Below are 22,853 nucleotides of genomic sequence, written 5' to 3' on the forward strand. Positions count from 1 at the left end.
TCCAATTAATTTAATTTACTACAGGTGGACAATTTCGAGTCTCATAGCAAAGGGTCTGAATACTTATGTAAATAAGGGTACTTCTGTTTTTTATTTGTAATACATTTGCCAACATTTCTAAAAACCTGTTTTTACTTAGTCATTATGGGGTATTGTGTGTAGATTGGGATTTTTTTTGTAATCCATTGTAGAATAAGGCTGTAATGTAACAAAACGTGGAAAAAGGGAAAGGGTGTGAACACTTTCCGAATGCATTGTATATTAAGTTATTGAGCTTGTTTTGGCTGATTTCATTAGCGCTACAGATGACAATCTGTTTCCCTTACATTTTGAACTTTTTTTAGTGTACTGAAAAACATTTGCATAAAAGTATCAATCTCTTCTTTTATAAAAGTACGAGCTCTCTTTTTAACCAGTAATTACGTTTTTCACGAGCTTTGCACAGGGAGTCAGTTGGTTCGGTGTAGAATGAGGTGTGAGGCAGGGATAATTTTCTTCAGTATCTAGGCGTGAGGGAGGCGATCATGTCAAGAGTGCTAGTCAAATCAAACTGTTTTTGACACATGCGAATACAACAGGTGTAGACCTTACCGTGAAATGCTTACTTACAAGCCCTTAACCAACAATACAGTTAAGAAAATAAAGTTCAGAAAATATTTACTAAATAAACTAAAAGTAAAAATTAAGAACAAAATTATACTAACATGTATTTATTTAAATAAATTAATAATAACACAATAAAATAACGAGGCTATTTACAGGGGGAACCGATACCGAGTCAATGTGCGGGAGTACAGGTAAATCGACGTAATTTGTACATGTAGGTAGGGGTAAAGTTAATATGCATAGACTATAACCAGCGAGTAGTAGCAGTGTAGAATAGTCTGGGTGGCCATTTAATTAATTAATTAATTAAAAAAGTCTTATGGCTTGGGGGTAGAAGCTGTTAAGGAGCCTTTTGGACATAGAATTGGCGCTCCGGTACCGCTTGCCGTGCGGTAGCAGAGAGAACAGTCTATGACTTGGGTGACTGGAGCCTGACAATTATTTGGGCCTTCCTCTGACACTGCCTAGCATAGAGGTCCTGGATGGCAGGAAGCTTGGCTCAGTGGTATACTGGCCCGTACGCACTACCCTCTGTAGCGCCTTACGGTCAGATGCCGAGCAGTTTCCATACCAGGCGGTGATGCAACCGGTCAGGATGCTCTCGATGGTGCAGCTGTATAAACTTTTCGAGGATCCGGGGACCAATGCCAACTCTTCTGTCTTCTAAGGGGGAGAAGTTGTCGTGCCCTCTTCACGACTGTCTTGGTGTGTTTGGACCATGATAGTTTGTTGGTGATGTGGACACCAAGGAACTTGAAACTCTCGACCCGCTCCACTACAGCCCCGTCGATGTGAATGGGGGCGTGTTCGGCCATCCTTTTTCTGTAGTCCAGGATCAGCTCCTTTGTCTTCCTCACGTTGAGGGAGAGGTTGTTGTCCTGGCACCACACTGCCAGGTCTCTGACCTCCTCCCTATAGGCTGTCTCATCGTTGCCAGTGATCAGGGCTGTCAGCAAGATTAATGATGGTGTTGGAGTCGTGCTTGGCCACGCAGTCAAGGGTGAACAGGGAGTACAGGAAAGGGACTAAGCACGCACCGCTGAGGGGCCCCGTGTTGAGGATCAGTGTGGTAGATGTGTTGTTGCCTACCGTTACCACCTGGGGGCGGCCCGTCAGGAAGTCCAGGATCCAGGGAGGTGTTTAGTCCCAGGGTCCTTAGCTTAGTGATGAGCTTTGTGGGCACTATGGTGTTGAACGCTGAACTGTAGTCAATGAACAGCATTCTCACATAGTTGTTCCTTTTGTCCAGGTTGTAACGTCATCTGTGGATCTGTTGGGGCGGTATGCGAATTGGAGTGGGTCTAGGTTTTCCGGGATGATGGTGTTGATGTGAGGCATGACCAGCCCTTCAAACCACTTCACGGCTACTGACGTGAGTGCTAAGGGGCGGTAGTCAATTAAGCAGGTTACCTTCGCTTTATTGGGCACAGGAACTATGGAGGTCTGCTTGAAACATGTAGGTATTACCGACTAGGTCAGGGAGAGGTTGAAAATGTCAGTGAAGACACTTGCTAGTTGGTCCGCGCATACTCTGAGTACACGTCCTGGTAATCCGTCTGGCCCCGCAGCCTTGTGAATGTTGACCTGTTTAAAGGTCTTGCTCACATCGGCTATGGAGAGCATGATCACACAGTCGTCCGGAACAGCTGGTACTCTCATGCATGTGACAAGTGGGCAGCTTGCGGCTGGGTTTCCCTTTGTAGAAGTAATAGTTTGCAAGCCCTGCCACATCAGACAACTGTCAGAGCCGGTGTAGTAGGATTCAATCTTAGTCCTGTATTGACGCTTTGCCTGTGTGATGGTTTCGCCTGAGGGCATAGCGGGATTTGTTATACGGAACAATTAAGGCCTAGACAAAAACAATTGACTCTAAAAAATAATCTCAGCTAAAGCACAACATAAAAATGACAAAAATGGATAAAGCCCAACACATACATAAACAAAAATATATATACAGTGCCTTCAGAAAGTGTTCACACCCCCTGGACTTTTGAAATGTTGTGATATAGCCTGAATTTAAAATGGATTAAATGGAGATATGTCACCGGCCTACACACAATACCACATACAGTGCCTTGCAAAAGTATTCATCCCCCTTGGCGTTTTTCCTATTTTGTTGCATTACAACCTGTAATTTACATTGATTTTTATTTGGATTTCATGTAATGGACATACACAAAATAGTCCAAATTGGTGAAGTGAAATTAAGAAATTAACTTGTTTCAAAAAATTCTAAAAGAAAAATATCGGAAAAGTGGTGCGTGCATATGTATTCACCCCCTTTGCTATGAAGCCCCTAAATAAGATCTGGTGCAACCAATTACCTTCAGGAGACACATAATTGGTTAAATAAAGTCCACCTGTGTGCAATCTAAGTGTCACAAGATCTCAGTATATATACAGTGGGGGAAAAAATGTATTTAGTCAGCCACAAATTGTGCAAGTTCTCCCACTTAAAAAGATGAGAGAGGCCTGTAATTTTCATCATAGGTACAAGTCAACTATGACAGACAAATTGAGAATTGTTGTAGGATTTTTAATGAATTTATTTGCAAATTATGGTGGAAAATAAGTATTTGGTCACCTACAAACAAGCAAGATTTCTGGCTCTCACAGACCTCTAACTTCTTCTTTAAGAGGCTCCTCTGTCCTCCACTCGTTACCTGTATTAATGGCACCTGTTTGAACTTATCAGTATAAAAGACACCTGTCCACAACCTCAAACAGTCACACTCCAAACTCCACTATGGCCAAGACCAAAGAGCTGTCAAAGGACACCAGAAACAAAATTGTAGACCTGCACCAGGCTGGGAAGACTGAATCTGCAATAGGTAAGCAGCTTGGTTTGAAGAAATCAACTGTGGGAGCAATTATTAGGAAATGGAAGACATACAAGACCACTGATAATCTCCCTCGATTTGGGGCTCCACGCAAGATCTCACCCCGTGGGGTCAAAATGATCACAAGAACGGTGAGCAAAAATCCCAGAACCACACGGGGGGACCTAGTGAATGACCTGCAGAGAGCTGGGACCAAAGTAACAAAGCCTACCATCAGTAACACACTACGCCGCCAGGGACTCAAATCCTGCAGTGCCAGACGTGTCCCCCTATTAAGCCAGTACATGTCCAGGCCCGTCTGAAGTTTGCTAGAGTGCATTTGGATGATCCAGAAGAGGATTGGGAGAATGTCATATGGTCAGATGAAACCAAAATAGAACTTTTTGGTAAAAACTCACCTCGTCGTGTTTTGTGGACAAAGAATGCTGAGTTGCATCCAAAGAACACCATACCTACTGTGAAGCATGGGGGTGGAAACTTCATGCTTTGGGGCTGTTTTTCTGCAAAGGGACCAGGACGACTGATCCGTGTAAAGGAAAGAATGAATGGGGCCATGTCTCGTGAGATTTTGAGTGAAAACCTCCTTCCATCAGCAAGGGCATTGAAGATGAAACGTGGCTGGGTCTTTCAGCATGACAATGATCCCAAAAACACCGCCCGGGCAACGAAGGAGTGGCTTCGTAAGAAGCATTTCAAGGTCCTGGAGTGGCCTAGCCAGTCTCCAGATCTCAACCCCATAGAAAATCTTTGGAGGGAGTTGAAAGTCCGTGTTGCCCAGCGACAGCCCTAAAACATCACTGCTCTAGAGGAGATCTGCATGGAGGAATGGGCCAAAATACCAGCAAGTGTGTGTGAAAACCTTGTGAAGACTTACAGAAAACGTTTGACCTGTGTCATTGCCAACAAAGGGTATATAACAAAGTATTGAGAAACTTTTGTTATTGACCAAATACTTATTTCCCACCATAATTTGCAAATAAATTCATACAATGTGATTTTCTGAATTTTATTTCCTCATTTTGTCTGTCATAGTTGCCTATGATGAAAATTACAGGCCTCTCATCTTTTTAAGTGGGAGAACTTGCACAATTGGTGGCTGACTAAATACTTTTCCCCCCACTGTACACCTGTTGTGAAAGGCCCCAGAGTCTGCAACACCACTAAGCAAGGGGCACCACCAAGGAAGCAGCACCATGAAGACCAAGGAGCTCTCCAAACAGGTCAGGAAAAAGTTGTGGATAAGTACAGATCAGGGTTGGGTTATACAAAAAATATCAAAAACTTTGAGCATCCCACGGAGCACCAATAAATCCACCACAACAAACCTGCCAAGAGAGGGCCGACCACCTAAACGCATGGACAAGGCAAGGAGGGCATTAATCAGAGAGGCAACAAAGAGACCAAAGATAACCCTGAAAGAGCTACAAAGCTCCTCAGTGGAGATTGGAGTATCTGTCCATAGGACCACTTTAAGCCGTACACTCCACAGAGCTGGGCTTTACGGAAGCGTGGCTAGAAAAAAGCCATTGCTTAAAGAAAAAAAATAAGCAAAACACGTTTGGTGTTCGCCAAAAGGCATATGGGAGACTCCCCAAACATATGGAAGAAGGTACTCTGGTCAGATGAGACAAAAATTTAGCTTTTTGGCCATCAAGGAAAACGCTATGTCTGGCTCAAACCCAACACCTCTCATCACCCCGAGAACACCATCCCCACAGTGAAGCATGGTGGTGGCAGCATCATGCTGTGGGGATGGTTTTCATGGGCAGGGACTGGGAAACTGGTCAGAATTGAAGAAATGATGGATGGCGCTATATACAGGGTAATTCTTGAGGGAAACCTGTTTCAGTCTTACAGAGATTTGAGACTGGGCCGGAGGTTCACCTTCCAGCAGGACAATGACCCTAACCATAGTGCTAAAGCAACAGTCGAGTGGTTTAAGGGGAAACATTTAAATGTCTTGGAATGGCCTAGTCAAAGCCCAGACCTCAATCCAATTGAGAATCTGTGGTATGACTTAAAGATTGCTCTACACCAGCGGAACCCATCCAATTTTGAAGGAGCTGGAGCAGTGTTGCCTTGAAGAATGGGCAAAAATCCCAGTGGCTAGATGTGCCAAGCTTATAGAGACATACCCCAAGAGACTTGCAGCTGCAACTGCTGCAAAAGGTGGCTCTACAAAGTATTAACTTTGGGGGGGTGAATAGTTATGCACGCTCAAGTTCAGTTATTTTGTCTTATTTCTTGTTTGTTTCACAACAAAAAAACTATGTTTCATCTTCAAAGTGGTAGGCATGTTGTGTAAATCAAATTATACAAACCCCCAAAAAATCAATTTTAATTCCAGGTTGTAAGGCAACAAAATAGGAAAAATGTGAAGGGGGGCTGAATACTTTCGCAAGCCACTGTAATGTCGAAGTGGAATTATGTTTTTCAAAATATTTACAAATTAATTACAAATGAAAAGCTGAAATGTCTTGAGTAAGTATTCAACCCCTTTGTTATGGCAAGCTTAAATAACTTCAGGTGTAAAGTTTTGCTTTACAATTCACATAATAAATTGCATGGACTCACTGTGTGCAATAGTGTTTAACATTATTAAACACTATTGCACACCACCATGCTTGACCTTTGGTATGATGTTCTTACTGTGGAATGCAGAGTTTGGTTTTTGCCAAGCATTACTGGAACCATGTCGTCCATAAAGTTATACTTTTGAATCATCTGTCCATAGAACGTTCTTCCAAGAGTATTGATGATCATCCAGGTGCTTTTTGGCAAACTTGAGTCAACTTTTTGGACGAGATGGGTCCCATTATGCCTGGCGAAAACCAAACACTGCATTCCACAGTAAGAACATCATACCAAAGGTCAAGCATGGTGGTGTGATGGTTTGGGGATGCTTTGCTGCCTCAGGACCTGGACGACTTGCCTTAATAGAAGGAACCATGAATTCTGCATCAGAGAATTCTACAGGAGATGTTAGACCATCCGTCTGTGAGCTGAAGCTGAAGCGCAGCTGGTTCATGCAGCAAGACAATGATCCAAAACACACAATCAAGTCTACATGAAAATTGCTAAAAAGCAACAAATTTGAAGTTTTGGAATGGCCTAGTCAAAGTCCAGACCTAATCCCAATTGAGATGTTGTGGCAGGAGTTGAAACGAGCAGTTCATGCTTGAAAACCCACACGTCACTGAGTTAAAGCAGTTCTGCATGGAAGAGTGGGCCAAAATTCCTCCACAGCGACGTGAGAGACTGATCAACAACTACAGGAAGCATTTGGTTGGAGTCATTGCAGCTAAAGGTGGCACAACCAGTTATTGAGTGTAAGGGGGCAATTACTTTTTCACACAGGGGAATTGGGTGTTGCATAACTTTGTTTATGAAATAAATATGTAATTGTTGTGTTCTTTGTTCACTTATGTTCCCTTTAATATTAGGTTTTGGTTGAAGATCTGATAACATTCAGTATCACAAATATGCAAAAGTAGAGAAAATTAGAAAGGGGCAAATACTTTTTCATAGCACTGTATATACAGTGAGGGAAAAAAGTATTTCATCCCCTGCTGATTTTGTACGTTTGCCCACTGACAAAGAAATAATCAGTCTATAATTTTAATGGTAGGTTTATTTGAACAGTAAGAGACAGAATAACAACAAAAAAATACACCATCCAAAGAATAATTAATAACTTCCCCATGCTCAAAGGGATATTCGATGTCTGCTTTTTTTACCCATCTACCAATATGTGCCTTTCTTTGCGAGGCATTGGAAAACCTCCCTGGTCTTTGTGGTTGAATCTGTGTTTGAAATTCACTGCTTGACAGAGGGACCTTACAGATAATTGTATGTGTGGGGTACAGAGATGAAGTAGTCATTCAAAAATCATGTTAAACACTATTTTGAGTCCATGCAACTGATGTGACTTAAGCACATTTTTAGGCTTTTCATAGCATAAGGGTTGAATACTTATTGACTCAAGACATTTCAACTTTTCATTTAATTTATAAACATTTCTAAAAACATAATTCCACTTTGACATTGTGGGGTATTGTGTGTAGGCAAGTGACAAAATATCAATTGAATCCATTTTAAATTCAACAAACTATGGAAAAAGTCAAGGGGTGTGTATACTTTCTGAAGGCACGGTATACGTAATGTTCATCTTTTTTACTTTCTTTGCTTTCGGGCCTACGGGGAAGGGGTGGTATGGGGAGGGTTCATTGTTATTGTTTGATACGGTAACATGATCATACTGATCAATACTTTACATTTATGTACTTTTTTTTTTTTTATATGTATTTTTTTTTTTGAGTGGCAGCCAACAGGACAATGCAAACTGAGTATGAGATTGTATGAGTTTGTGTAATGTACTTGTAGCCCCCAACCAACAAAAAAAATTATCAAAATATATTTAAAAAAAAGTGTAAAACAAACCCAGTAATGATGTCATTCACAAGCTTTGCACACGGAGTCAGTTGGTTCGGTGACGGAGATGTGAGGCAGGGATACTTTTCATCAGTATCTCTGCGTGAGGGAGACTATTAAGTGACTGAAGGTGAAAATCTGCATATTTTGCATTGTCACAAACAAAGTATTAGGGTAGTGAATTGATTTTAGCTTTAACTGTAAGCTAACAAGGAAAGTTAGCCCCTTAAGATGGAAGCTACCTGTATCTTCTTGAATTGTAAATAAAGTGTTCAAAATTTATGGACATTGTTTTGCGAACAGTAAATAACAGTTCTACATGCCGTGTTGCATTATTCAAGCGTGTTAACTTCTGTGCAGAATGAGTCTGGAGCTAACGTGATGCAGCCCAGAATCCCAGTGCAGTGGTTCCTTGTCAAGAAAGGCTAGAGCGCTAGCTCTAGCAATGAGTAAGTGGAACAGGCAAGAGATATGCACGGTGCGTTCGTGCTATAAGGGGACATCAGCTGCGCTGATAGACAGACCTGATCCTCTCTCAATCAGTACACAACATGAGACACATTTGATAGACGTACCGAAAGTTACAAATTCTAGTACCAAACAGTTTTTCATGCTCTAGCATCGAAAAAGTACAGAGGTTCTGGTATACCATGAAGCACTAGAAAGCACATAGATGAAGGGATGGCGGGAGGAAGCGAGGGAGTAGAGGAGGAAGAGGAGTACCTTGATACAGCTTATTGGCAGCTTGGAAACAGAAAGAGTGAGATGCAGTTCAATGTCAAATACACGAGAGAGCGGAGGTTCAGCGAGGGCAAGACAAAGTTCAGACAGGATGGGGTAGGGGTACATCTATGTAAATCCGCCCTCCCCCACCACACACACCCTCCCCATCGCAGATACCACAGGCTTAGAGGGGAAACAAATGTTTTCCCTAGCTATGACATACATAGCAACCTATAATTTCTGGTTTTCGAAGTATGGGGTGTTTGTACAATAGAGATAGACATATTTATGTGGTTTGTGCATTGTGCACTAAACAGGCCCTTGACATCACCTTGCAGTGCTTACCATGGCAGCACTTTTTAATGACATCTTCCCGCCAGATGCGTAGGGTCCATAGAGATAGATAGAGGACTCTTGATGGATATAACCTGTTTTAGCATGGACATTGCCATTGAGGGCCTCCACCATTTTAAAGTAGTCAGCTGGATGGAGATTCCTATAGGTTGGGAGCGATCAGCCAATGATCAAATTGGGTTGCCTATGGTTTGTAAATGTTTATAAGCTATATCACCGCCATCTAGTGGCCACAATAAATGAATCACATGATTTGGTTCAGGACTCCAGTACTCCAGGTGGCAGTAAACCATTATTAGCTTAAAACATTTTTTTTCAAACACAAAAGGAAATTAACTACTTTAAAATGGGGATAGCCTCAATGGCGCTGCCTGTGCTGTCACAGATGCCAGATACAAAGATGAGTCCTAATTCTACACTCTCTCTATGGTAGGGGCGCAAGCTTAGGAGAGGCAGTTACTGCATGAGAGGATAGACATTGGAATGCAGAGGTTGAAATTGCAAGAAACACGAGCAATGGACATTAGACCGGTGGAAATCTGTCCTTTGGTCGAGTCCAAATTTGATGTGGGTGAATGGATGATCTCTACATGTGTAGTTCCCACCGTAAAGCATGGAGGAGGTGGTGTTATGGTGTGGGGGTGCTTTGCTGGTGACACGGTCTGTGATTAATTTAGAATTCAAGGCACACTTAACCAGCAGTGTATAAGTTAGGGGTACATGGTTGCTATGGAAGTTCAAGACTCAGATTAGTTTTATTATGGATATGGCATGGAGAAGTTAAATAAATTGATTTATCAATGAAAGTGTCTTTCACCACACAGTACTTGGATTTAAGGCATTGTAAAATTATTATGCCTCCACAGAGAAGTGAGAAGATGGGGCACATAAGAACGTGTGGCATATATTAGGGGAAATCCTTCTGGTTCTGGCATTTGCGATTAAATCACTATGTATAAAGTATGTATTGCTGTTTATTTTGAAAGAAAAGTGTTTCATGATCACACCATTCAAACACAGAGGCTGATGAATTTAATAGGATCCGTTTCCTGAGCCCAGATTAAGCCTATTCGTGGAATAAAAAACTGGTTCAGTGGAGGTTCCCCCCATTGATCATTATTTTTAGTCAAGAAAAGGCTTAATCTGGGTCCATGAAACATCAATGTTAATGGACATAACCAGTTATTATACAGTGCATTTGGAAAGTATTCACATCCCTTTCCTTTTTCCAAATTTTGTAACTTTACAGCCTTATTCTAAAATTGATTAAATGTATGTTTATCATCAATCTAAACACAAAACCCCATAATGACAAAGCAAAACCGGTTTATTTTATATAATTTTTTTTGGGAAGGGTACCCAAAAAATTCTGCAACATTGAAGGTCCCGAAGAACACAGCGGCCTCCATCATTCTTAAAAGGAAGATCCTAGGAACCACCAAGACTCTGCCTAGAACTTGCAACCAGGCAATCAGGGGAGTCAGAACTTGCAATCAGGGGAGAAGGGCCTTGGTCAAGAAGGAGACCAAGAACCCGACGGTCAAACTGACAGAGCTCCAGAGTTCCTCTATGGAGATGGGAGAACGTTCCAGAAGGACAACCATCTCTGCAGCACTCCAACAATCAGGCATTTAAGGTAGAGTGGCCAGACGGAAGCAACTCCTCAGTAAAAGGCACATGACAGCCCGCTTGGAGTTTGCCAAAAGGAACGGAAAGGACTCTCAGACTATGAGAAACAAGATTCTGTGGTCTCAGACCATAAGAAACAAGATTCTCTGGTCTGATGAAACCAAGATTTAAGTCTATGGCCTGAATGCCAAGCGTCACATCTGGAGTAAACCTGGCACCATCCCTACGGTTACGCATGGTGGTGGCAGCATCATGCTGTGGGGATGTTTGTCAGCGGCAGGGACTGGGAGACTAGTCAGGATCGAGGGAAAGCTGAACGGAGCAAAGTACAGAGAGATCCTTGATAAAAACCTGCTCCAGAGCAGGACCTCAGACTGGGGCGAAGGTTCACCTTCCAACAGGACAACGACCCTAAGCACACAGCCAAGACTACGCTGGAGTGGCTTCGGGACAAGTCTCCTGACGTTTGGCAACTCAAACCTTCAGCTCCCTCCACAGATCTTCTATAGGATTAAGGTCTGGAGACTGGCTAGGCCACTCCAGGACCTTAATGTGCTTCTTCTTGAGCCACTCCTTTGTTGCCTTGGCCATGTGTTTTGGGTCATTGTCATGCTGGAATACCCATCCACGACCCATTTTCAATGCCCTGGCTGAGGGAAGGAGGTTCTCACCCAAAATTTGACGGTACATGGTCCATCGTCCCTTTGATGCGGTGAAGTTGTCCTGTCCCCTTAGCAGAAAAACACCCCCAAAGCATAATTCGACCTCCATGTTTGACGGTGGGGAAGGTGTTCTTGGGGTCATAGGCAGCATTCCTCCTCCTCCAAACACGGCGAGTTGAGTTGATGCCAAAGAGCTCGATTTTGGTCTCATCTGACCACAACACTTTCACCCAGTTCTCCTCTGAATTATTCAGATGTTCATTGGCTAACTTCAGACGACCCTGTATATGTGCTTTCTTGAGCAGGGGGACCTTGCAGGCACTGCAGGATTTCAGTCCTTCACGGCGTAGTGTGTTACCAATTGTTTTCTTGGTGACTATGGTCCCAGCTGCCTTGAGATCATTGACAAGATCCTCCCGTGTAGTTCTGGGCTGATACTTCACCGTTCTCATGATCATTGCAACTCCACGAGGTGAGATCTTGCATGGAGCCCCAGGCCGAGGGAGAATAATCGCACCAACTGTTGTCACCTTCTCACCAAGCTGCTTGGCGATGTTTTGTAGCCCATTCCAGCCTTGTGTAGGTCTACAATCTTGTCCCTGACATCCTTGGAGAGCTCTTTGGTCTAGGCCATGGTGGAGAGTTTGGAATCTGATTGATTGCTTCTGTGGAAAGGTGACTTTTATACAGGTAACAAACTGAGATTAGGAGCACTCCCTTTAAGAGTTTTTTGTTGTTATTCTGTGTCTCTGTTCAAATAAACCTACCATTAAAATTATAGACTGATCATTTCTTTGTCAGTGGGCAAACGTACAAAATCAGCAGGGGATCAAATACTTTTTTCCCCCTCACTATTCACCCCCCCCCCCCCCCTCACTAACTATTCACCCCCCTCCCCAAAGTCAATACTTTGTAGAGCCACGAATTGCAGCAATTACAGCTGCAAGTCTCTTGGGGTATGTCTCTATAAGCTTGGCACATCTAGCCACTGGGATCTTTACCCATTCTTCAAGACAAAACTGCTCCAGCTCCTTCAAGTTGGATTGGTTCCGCTGGTGTACAGCAATCTTTAAGTCATACCACAGATGCTCAATTGGATTGAGGTCTGGGCTTTGGTTAGACCATTCCAAGACATTTAAATGTTTCCCCTTAAACCTCTCAAGTGTTGCTTTAGCAGTATGCTTAGGGTCATTTTCCTGCTGGAAGGTGAACCACCGTCCCAGTCTCAAATCTCTGGAAGACTGAAACAGGTTTCACTCAAGAAATTCACTGTATTAAACGCCATCAATCATTCATTCAATTCTGACCAGTTCCCCAGTCCCTGCCCATGAAAACCATCCCCACAGCATGATGCTGCCACCACCATGCTTCACTGTGGTGATGGTGTTCTCGGGGTGATGAGAGGTGTTGGGTTTGAGCCAGACATGGCGGTTCCTTGATGGCCAAAAAGCTCAATTTTAGTCTCATTTGACTAGAGTACCTTCTTCCATATGTTTGGAGAGTCTCCGACATGCCTTTTAACGTGTTTGCTTATTTTTTTCTTTAAGCAATGGCTTTTTTCTGGCCACTCCTCCGTAAAGCCCAGCTCTGTGGAGTGTACGGCTTAAAGTGGTCCTATGGACAGATACTCCAATCTCCGCTGTGGAGCTTTGCAGCTCCTTCAGGGTTCTCTTTGGTCTCTTTGTTGTCTCTGATTAATGCCCTCCTTGCCATGTCCGTGAGTTTTGGTGGGCGGCCCTCTCTTGGCAGGTTTGTTGAGGTGCCATATTCTTTCCATTTTTTAAATAATGGATTTAATGGTGCTCCGTGGGATGTTCAAAGTTTCAGATTATTTTTTTACAACCCAACCCTGATCTGTACTTCTCCACAACTTTGTCCCTGACCTGCTTGGAGAGCTCCTTGGTCTTCATGGTGCCGCTTGCTTGGTGGTGCCCCTTGCTTAGTTGTGTTGCAGACTCTGGTGCCTTTCAGAACAGGTGTATATATACACTGAGGTCATGTGACAGATCATGTGACACTTAGTCCACCTGTGTGCAATCTAACTAATTATGTGACTTCTGAAGGTAATTGGTTGCACCAGATCTTATTTAGGGACTTCATAGCAAAGGGGGTGAATACATATGCACGCACCGCTTTTGCATTAATTATTTTGTGTAATTTTATGAAACAAGTTAGTTTTTTCATTTCACATCACCAATTGACTATTTTGTGTATGTCCATTACATGAAATCCAAATAAAAATCAATTGAAATTACAGGTTGAAATGCATCAAAATAGGAAAAACGCAATGGGGGATGAATACTTTTGCAAGGCACTGTACCCACAATATGGATATTAAGTGTAGAAAGGAAACTAAATATCCCATAACTGCCTTCTTGAATCAACTAAAGCCAAGGTAGGTTGAAAACCATGTTAGCTTGTATTCTGAGCAGTGGTGTAAAGTACTTAAGTAAAACATACTTTAAAGTACTACTTACGCAGTTGTTTGGGTATCTGTACTTTACTATTTATGACTACTTTTACTTGACTACATTCCTAAAAAAATTATCCCTGACACCCAAAAGTACTCGTTACATTTCGAATGCTTAGCAGGACAGGAAAATGGTCCAAAATGGTCCAAAATGGTTCACACACTTCAAGAGAAACATTTTCACCTTTATTTAACCAGGTAAGCCAGTTGAGAACAAGTTCTCATTTACAACTGCGACCTGGCCAAGATAAAGCAAAGCAGTGCGATAAAAACAACAACACACAGTTACATATGGGGTAAACAAAACAAAGTCAAAAATACAACAGAAAATATATATACAGTGTGTGCGAATGTAGTAAGTTATGGAGGTAAGGCAATAAATAAATAGGCCATAGTGCAAAAATAGTTACAATTTCTTAATTAACACTGGAATGATAGATGTGCAAAAGTTGATGTGCAAATAGAGATACTGGGGTGCAAATTAGCAAAATAAATAACAATATGGCGATGAGGTAGTTGGGTGGGCTAATTTCAGAATGGCTGTGTACAGGTGCAGTGATTGGTAAGCTGCTCTGACAACTGATGCTTAAATTTAGTGAGGGAGATAAGTGTCTCCAGCTTCAGAGATTTTTGCAGTTCGTTCCAGTCATTGGCAGCAGAGAACTGGAAGGAATGGCGGCCAAAGGAGGTGTTGGCTTTGGGGATGACCAGTGAGATACCTGCTGGAGCGCAGACTACGGGTGGGTGTTGCTATGGTGACCAGTGAGCCAAGATAAGACGGGGATTTGGTCATCCCTACCTCTTCTGATCTGACAGACTCACTAAACACAAATACTTTGTTTGTAGATTATGTCAGTGTTGGAGTGTGCCCCTGGCTATCCTTAAAAAAAGAACATGTTGCAGTCTGCTTTGCTTAATATAAGGAATGTGAAATGATTTATACTTGTACTTTTGACACTGCAATGAAATGTACTTTTGTTACTTAAGTATATTTAAAACCAAACACTTTTAGACTTTTACTCAAGTAGTATTTTACTGGGTGACTTTTATTAGAGTCATTTCCTATTAAGGTATCTTTACTTTTACTCAAGTACAACTATTGGGTTCTTTTTCCACCACTGATTCTGAGTAAACTATCCCTTTATAGATGGTATAGTGTGTGTTTGAATAAAGAACACTGCAGTATTTTCAGGTACACGATATCTACAAAAGTATGTGGAAACCCCTTCAAATGAGAGGATTTGGCTATTTCAGCCACACCCGTAGCTTACAGGTGAATAAAATCAAGCACACAGCCATGCAATCTCCATAGACAAACATTGGCAGTATTATAGCCTTACTGAAGAGCTCAGTGACTTTCAACGTGGCACCGTAATAGGATGCCACCTTTCCAACAAGTCAGTTAGTCAAATTTCTGCCCTAATAGAGCTGCCCGGTCAACTGTAAGTGCTGTTATTGTGAAGTGGAAACATCTAGCAGCGACAACGGCTCAGCCGCGAAGTGGTAGGCCACACAAGCTCACAGAACAGGACCGCCGAGTTCTGAAGCACGTAACGCGTAAAACCAGTCTGTCCTCTGTGTCAACACTAACTACCGAGTTCCAAACTGCCTCTGGAAGCAACATCAGCACAAGAACTGTTCGTCGGGAGCTTCATGAAATGGGTTTCCCATGGCCGAGCCGCCGCACACAAGCCTAAGATCACCATGCACAATGCCAAACGTCGGCTGGAGTGGTGTAAAGCTCGCCGCCATTGGACTCTGGAGCAGTGGAAACACGTTCTCTGGAGCAATGAATCACGCTTCACCATCTGGCAGTCTGACGGAGGAATCTGGCTTTGGCGGATGCCAGGAGAACGCTACCTGCCCCAATGCATAGTGCCAACTGTAAAGTATGGTGGAGGAGGAATAATGGTGGTTTGGGGAAGGCCCTTTCCTGTTTCAGCATGACAATGCCCCTGTGCACAAAGCATGATTTTGGAATGAGATGTTCGATGAGCAGGTGCCCACATACACTACATTACCAAATGTATCATATAATTAATTGAAGCTTTCAAGCTTTTCAGTGGCATTTTGAAAGAGTCAAAGTAGATGAGTGTCACAACGTATTCATACGTATCGGCATAAAATATAATTGATTTAACTTGATTATGTACACCTATGGACATTCAGGATAATGGACATTTACAAAATGTTCAAATAGAAATGTATTGTGTAGATCATATATGACTGTCAGAGAGATTGAAATAGCAGAGATTTGTGTGTGCTTTATTCATTATATTTCCATCTTCAACATAAAGTTCCAGATACAGCCCTGCCATTAGTTGAAGGCAGCCAATCCAATAGTTTCAGAAAAGTAGTCACTTTTTATTAAAATATTTGTAAAAAGTAGGTGCTTTCTGAGATCTGTATTCAAATAGTATGGAAAAGCAGTCACTTTCTGAGATCTGTATTCCAATAGTTAAAAAAAAAGTTGTCATTATTGGGGCTCTGTATTCAAATAGTTGTAGTCATCTCCAAAGTAATTATTTGTTCCCCCTGATTTTTTTGTACTTTCCACAAAGCATAGCTAAAACTATGGTTATCCCAGGTCTGGTGGAAAGCAGGGGATGAGGGGAGGAAAAGGGGGAAAGGAACGGGGGGAAAGAAGAGCACACGACAATAGGAAAGCAGCCATGCAAGCTATTAGAGGAACGAAGTGTATGTGTGTGCTTGCATGCATGTAATAAGCTTCCTTTGGGATTCAGTGCATTTATTTCTGCTCCAACCAATTTAGGCAACCAAACCTTTAATCATAGCGTTTAAATATGGCTAAACCATACAATACCAGTCTCGTAAAATCTACCACTGATTTTCATTTGCTGATTCTTAGACTGGATCTGACCAGCTTCAAATACAGTGGGTTTCAAAGGGGCAGGGTTCAATCAAAACTAGTCCAAATCGGTGTGTAGAGAAAGGGGAAGATCGGTATTCATGCATGCATACCTTCTTGTTAAAGGCCCAGATCTTGTCCCATTCCATGTTGACAACGGACCTGGATCCACCCTGGGTGAGTGTGAAAGAACAGATGGTTTCAAAGATGGAAACAACAAGAAAATAAAAGGCGGAACAGACTAAAAACAGTAGTTCATTACAAGGTCCAATGCAGCCGTTTTTATCTCAATATCAAATCCTATCTGGGTAACAATTAAGTACCTTACTGTGATTGTGTTCAATTGAAGTGGTCAAAAAAATAAAATAAAAAAATAGCTTCTTAGCAGATAGCAATTTCTCAAGCAAGGATTTCTGGGAGTGGTCTGAATGGGGATGGGTAAACTGAAAACTAGCTGTTATTGGCAGAGAAGTTTGGAACTGTTTCTTATTGGTCTATTAAGTAATTTACCAGGCAGGCCAAAACTCCATTCCACCAATTAAGGCTGAAACTTCAGGCAGTCTTTTCAACCAGCTCTTACACTAGAAGGGCATTATCAACATTTTCACAATTTCACAGTATTACTCCAACCTCAGTGTGGAAATATACACTACCAGTCAAAAGTTAGGACACGCCTACTCATTCAAGGGTTTTTCTTTACTTTTACTATTTTCTACACTGTAGAATAATAGTGAAGACATCAAAACTATGAAATAACACATATGGAATCATGTAGTAACCAAAAAAACTGTTAAACAAATCATTTATTTTTTTGATTTTTGAGATCCTTCAAATAGCCACCCTTTGCCTTGATGACAGCTTGCACACACTTGGCATTCTCTAAACCAGCTTCATGAGGTAGTCACCTGGAATGCATTTGGGCGGCAGGTAGCTTAGTGGTTAAGAGCGTTGTACCAGTAACCGAAAGGTCGCTGGTTCTAATCCCCAAGCCGACTAGGTGAAAAATCTGTCGATGTGCCCTTGAGCAAGGCACTTAACCCTAATTGCTCATGTAAGTCGCTCTGGATAAGAGCGTCTGCTAAATGACCAATTTATTTATTTATTATTTTAATTAACAGGTGTGCCTTCTTAAATGTTAATTTGTGGAATTTCTTTCCTTCTTAATGCGTTTGAGCCAATCAGTTGTGTAGTGACAAGGTAGGGGGGTATACAGAATATAGCCCTATTTGGTAAAATACAAAGTCCATATTATGGCAAAAACAGCTCAAATAAGCAAAGAGAAACAACATTCCATCATTACTTTAAGACATGAAGGTCAGTCAATATGGAACATTTCAAGAACTTTGAAAGGTTCTTCAAGTGCAGTTGCAAAAACCATAAAGCGCTATGATGAAACTGGCTCTCATGAGGACCGCCACAGGAATGTAAGACCCAGAGTTACCTCTGCTGCAGAGGTCATTAGAGTTACCAGCCTCAGAAATTGCAGCCCAAATAAATGCTTCACAGAGATCAAGTAACAGACACATCTCAACATCAACTGTTCAGGGGAGAACTGTGAATCAGGTCTTCATGGTAAAATTGTTGCAAACAAACCACTACTAAAGGACACCAATAAGAAGAAGAGACTTGCTTGGGCCAAGAAACACGAGCAATGGATATTAGACCGGTGGAAATTTGTCCTTTGGTCTGGAGTCCAAATTGGAGATTTTTGGTTCAAACCGCTGTTTCTTTGTGAGACGCGGTGTGGGTGAACGGATTATCTCCGCATGTGCAGTTCCCACCGTAAAGCATGGAGGAGGTTGTGTTATGGTGTTGGGGCGCTTTGCTGGTGACACTGTCTGTGATTTATTTAGAATTCAAGGCACACTTAACCAGCATGGCTACAACAGCATTCTGCAGCGATACGCCATCCCATCTGGTTTGGGCTTAGTGAGACTATCATTTGTTTTTCAACAGGACAATGACCCAACACACCAAAAGGCTGTGTAAGGGCTATTTTACCAAGAAGGAGAGTGATGGAGTGCTGCATCAGATGACCTGGCCTCCACAATACCCCGACCTCAACCCAATTGAGATGGTTTGGGATGAGTCGGACCGCAGAGTGAAGGAAAAGCAGCCAACAAGAGCTCAGCATATGTGGGAACTCCTTCAAGACTGTTGGAAAAGCATTCCAGGTGAAGCTGGTTGAGAGAATGCCAAGAGTGTGCAAAGCTGTCATCAAGGCAAAGGGTGGCTATTTGAATATAAAATAGATTGATTTGTTTAACACTTTTTGGGTTACTACATGATTCCATATGTGTTATTTCATAGTTTTGATGTCTTCACTATTATTCTACAATGTAAAAAATAGCTAAAATAAAGAAAAACCCTTGAATGAGTAGGTGTGTCCAAACCTTTGACTGATAATGTATAGAAAACACAGGAAAATCACATTTGACTGCACTGGGCCTTTTGAGTCTATTGATGCACCTGTTATTCAATCGAAGTAAAATAATAAAAAAATCCCCATTAAAATCTGTCAGTTTAGCTAGAGTTATGTTTTTTTGCATGGGCTGCGTCTCAATCCACCGCATCCGCCTAAGTCGGCATTCCGCATCTGCAGTGGAAGGTGGCCGAACTACAGCGGTGTTTGTTAGACCATGAGACAGACACACACACACACACACACCTGGGCAGCAATGAACTGCTTGAGGCCCTCGACAGTCATTCCTCTGCGCAGGACACCTCTGACAGTGGGGAAGCGGGGGTCATCCCTGAGGCAGAGGAAAACAACATTAGATTTGGATCTGGGCCTTCAATGAATAATTAAGATTACTTTATTTTACTAACAGGTCTCAAAAATCAAAAAAGTGACCATTTACTCCAGCCGTTAAGCAGGGAAAACAGAGTGGTACTACCTGTACTTGTCAACTAAAAACACAGATACTCATTTATGGATTGCCAAAATGTTGCTACGGTGAGCCCTACTAAAAACATAACCCTGTCGAGTGGAAAGGGTATTCGGTTGACTCACCAGCCGTCGACGTAACCCTGGTCGACAAACCAGGTGAGCTTGCGTTTGGAAAGCACTGTGTTGTTGAGGTTGAGCCGGGCGTACTCCCAGATGTAGGGCTTGCGCAGGCCCAGTGCCTCGATCACCCAGTAGAACTGGTCGTCGCGGTCGTGGTACTCCGTGGTGCGCAGTGCGTGGGTCACGCCCTCCACGCTGTCCACGATGGGGCAGGCGAAGTCGTACGTGGGGTACACCCTGGAGGAGGGGAGGGGTAAATGTTATGTAAATGTGTGAAGCCTGTTTTGTGCCTAAGTGAGCTGCTACACAGGACATGCAATATTTGCCGGGCATGAGTCGCGATGGCTACACTCCCATTGTACTAAATGTAATCTGCTGCACTGGCCGTGTGAGCAACAATGGGATGCTTTTGGTACGCGACCATTACACACCCAGTGTAGCAACTCTGTTAAAGGAAAGAGACACAATTTTGAATGTTATATTCTTTTTGTGCATCTCTGAGCAATGTTCTAATGATTCCCAGGGTCATGTTAAGCTGAGCTATAGTCATTCAAGCAGGCAGAAATTCGGCCGGTATTGCGATAAAGCTGCTATCACTACAGTCGTGGTCAAAAGTTTTGAGAATGAGACAAGTATTGGTCTTCACAAAGTTCGCTGCTTCAGTGTTTTTAGATAATTTTGTCAGATGGTACTATGGTATACTGAAGTATAATTACAAGCATTCCATAAGTGTCAAAGGCTTTTATTGACAATTACATTACGTTTATGCAAAGAGTAAATATTTGCAGTGTTGACCCTTCTTTTTCAAGACCTCTGCAATCCACTCTGGCATGCTGTCAATTAACTTCTGGGCCACATCCTGACTGATGGCAGCCCAGTCTTGCATAATCAATGCTTGGAGTTTGTCAGAATTTGTGGGTTTTTGATTGACCACCAGCTCTCAATGGGATTAAGGTCTCGGGAGTTTCCTGGCCATGGATCCAACATTTCGATCACTTTTGACTTATGGCAAGGTGCTCCATCATGCTGGAAAAGGCATTGGTCGTCACCAAACTGTTCTTGAATGGTTGGGAGAAGTTGCTCTCGGAAGATGTGTTGGTACCATTCTTTATTCATGGCTGCGTTCATAGGCAAAATTGTGAGTGAGCCCACTCCCTTGGCTGAGAAGCAAACCCACACATGAATGGTCTCAGGATGCTTTACTGTTGGCATGACACAGGACTGATGGTAGCGCTCACCTTGTCTTCTCCGGACAAGCTTTTTTCCGGATGCCCCAAACAATCAGAAAGGGGATTCATCAGAGAAAATGACTTTACCCCAGTCCTCAGCAGTCCAATCCCTGTACCTTTTGTAGAATATCAGTCTGTCCCTGATGTTTTTCCTGGAGAGAAGTGGCTTCATTGCTGCCCTTCTTGACACCAGGCCATCCTCCAAAAGTCTTTGCCTCACTGTATGTGCAAATGCACTCACACCTGCCTGCTGCCATTCCTGAGCAAGCTCTGCACTGGTGGTGCCCCAATCCCGCAGCTGAATCAACTTTAGGAGACGGTTCTGGCGCTTGCTGGACTTTCTTGGGCGCCCTGAAGCCTTCTTCACAACAATTTAACCTCTCTCCTTGAAGTTCTTGATGATCCGATAAATGGTTGATTTAGGTGCAATCTTACTAGCAGCAATATCCTTGCCTGTGAAGCCCTTTTTGTGCAAAGCAATGATGACGGCACGTGTTTCCTTGCAGGTAACCATGGTTAACAGAGGAAGAACAATGATTTCAAGCACCACCCTCCTTTTAAAGCTTCCAGTCTGTTATTCTAACTCAATCAGCATGACAGAGTGATCTCCAGCCTTGTCCTCGTCAACACTCACATTTTTACATTTACATTTTAGTCATTTAGCAGACGCTCTTATCCAGAGCGACTTACAGTTAGTGAGTGCATTTATTTTTTTCATACTGCCCCCCCCCCCGGGAATCGAACCCACAACCCTGGCGTTGCAAACGCCATGCTCTACCAACATCCCTGCCGGCCATTCCCTCCCCTACCCTGGACGACGCTGGGCCAATTGTGCGCCACCCCATGGGTCTCCCGGTCACGGCCGGCTACGACAGAGCCTGGATTCAAACCAGGATCTCTAGTGGCACAGCTAGCACTGCGATGCAGTGCCTTAGACCACTGCGCCACTCGGGAGACTCACCTGTGTTAACGAGAATCACTGACATGATGTCAGCTGGTCATTTTGTGGCAGGGCGGAAATGCAGCGGAAATGTTTTTTTTTGGGGGGATTAAGGTCATTTTTATGGCAAAGAGGGACTTTGCAATTAATTGCAATTCATCTGATCACTCTTCATAACATTCTGGAGTATATGCAAATTGCCATCATAAAAAATGAGGCAGCAGACTTTGAAAATTAATATTTGCAGACTTTTGACCACGACTGTACACTGGAAGTTAATATGAATACGAGTTTTAGATCGCAAAAACATCTATTATACATGTCAGATTTTATATTAAGAATAATTAAATTGAACTTGGCTGAACAAAATAAAAATGATATTTTTCCCATTCTGGAGCGAGTGTGCATATGAAGTGGCTAAATTGAGCGTAAAAGTGATTATTTGAAACAGGTCCGATACACTAGATTGAGTTATTTTGAAACAGTTGTGAATGATCCAAATCTTGGAATGTCTTAGAAATCAAAAAAGATATGGGCTGCATGATGCGACTATAGGCTATTGATGATTTGAGAATGTCTCAAAAGAAGCTTGCGCTCTGTTCCTTGCCTCAGGCTGCATCAGCTGTTCTCTCATCAAGTGATCATATGTTCACCCATCAGACTATTCTCATTTTAATCTTTACTAACATGTGCAATTAGTTTCGATTTAGAATGGCCCATTATCAATGGTCCGGAAATGGGGCAGGGGAAAAACAACATGTCATCTGTATGCACTCGAATAGCAAATGGAGGCCGCACGCTTACCCGCCAGGACGTTTTTCAATGATGCCTGTTAGGCTACTTCAGTTGTATAGCAGACCATGTGCTTAATATGAGCAGCTGAGAAATAAATATAAGAACGCATATTCCACTCCACGCATCAACCACTGTTTGAGGAGCATGCTCTCAACAACGCAACGCAACAGGTGACATTGCACCCAAACTCTGTATGCCCTGGGATCTCCAACCCTGTTTCTGCAGCTACCCAGTGCTTAATTTGGAAAACAAAGTTAAATCTGTTCAGGAACATCAATAGTAACATGTTTTCACA

General features: G+C 42.6%; 1 protein-coding gene across 1 annotated transcript in view; it reads right to left on the bottom strand.

The window, feature by feature from the left end:
- Positions 1-22,853, bottom strand: part of LOC311102860 (bifunctional glutamate/proline--tRNA ligase-like) — an 83,830-nt gene that overhangs the window by 40,314 nt on the left and 20,663 nt on the right. Inside the window, exons 10-12 of the mRNA XM_084144308.1 lie at positions 19,598-19,831; positions 19,253-19,337; positions 16,698-16,757 (exon numbers count right to left, since the gene is read on the bottom strand). Coding sequence (XP_084000434.1) covers positions 16,698-16,757; positions 19,253-19,337; positions 19,598-19,831 — 379 coding nt within the window. The remainder of the gene's footprint in view (positions 1-16,697; positions 16,758-19,252; positions 19,338-19,597; positions 19,832-22,853) is intronic.

Source organism: Coregonus lavaretus (assembly GCF_964263955.1).
Source record: "Coregonus lavaretus genome assembly, chromosome: 27".
Classification (NCBI taxonomy): domain Eukaryota; kingdom Metazoa; phylum Chordata; class Actinopteri; order Salmoniformes; family Salmonidae; genus Coregonus; species Coregonus lavaretus.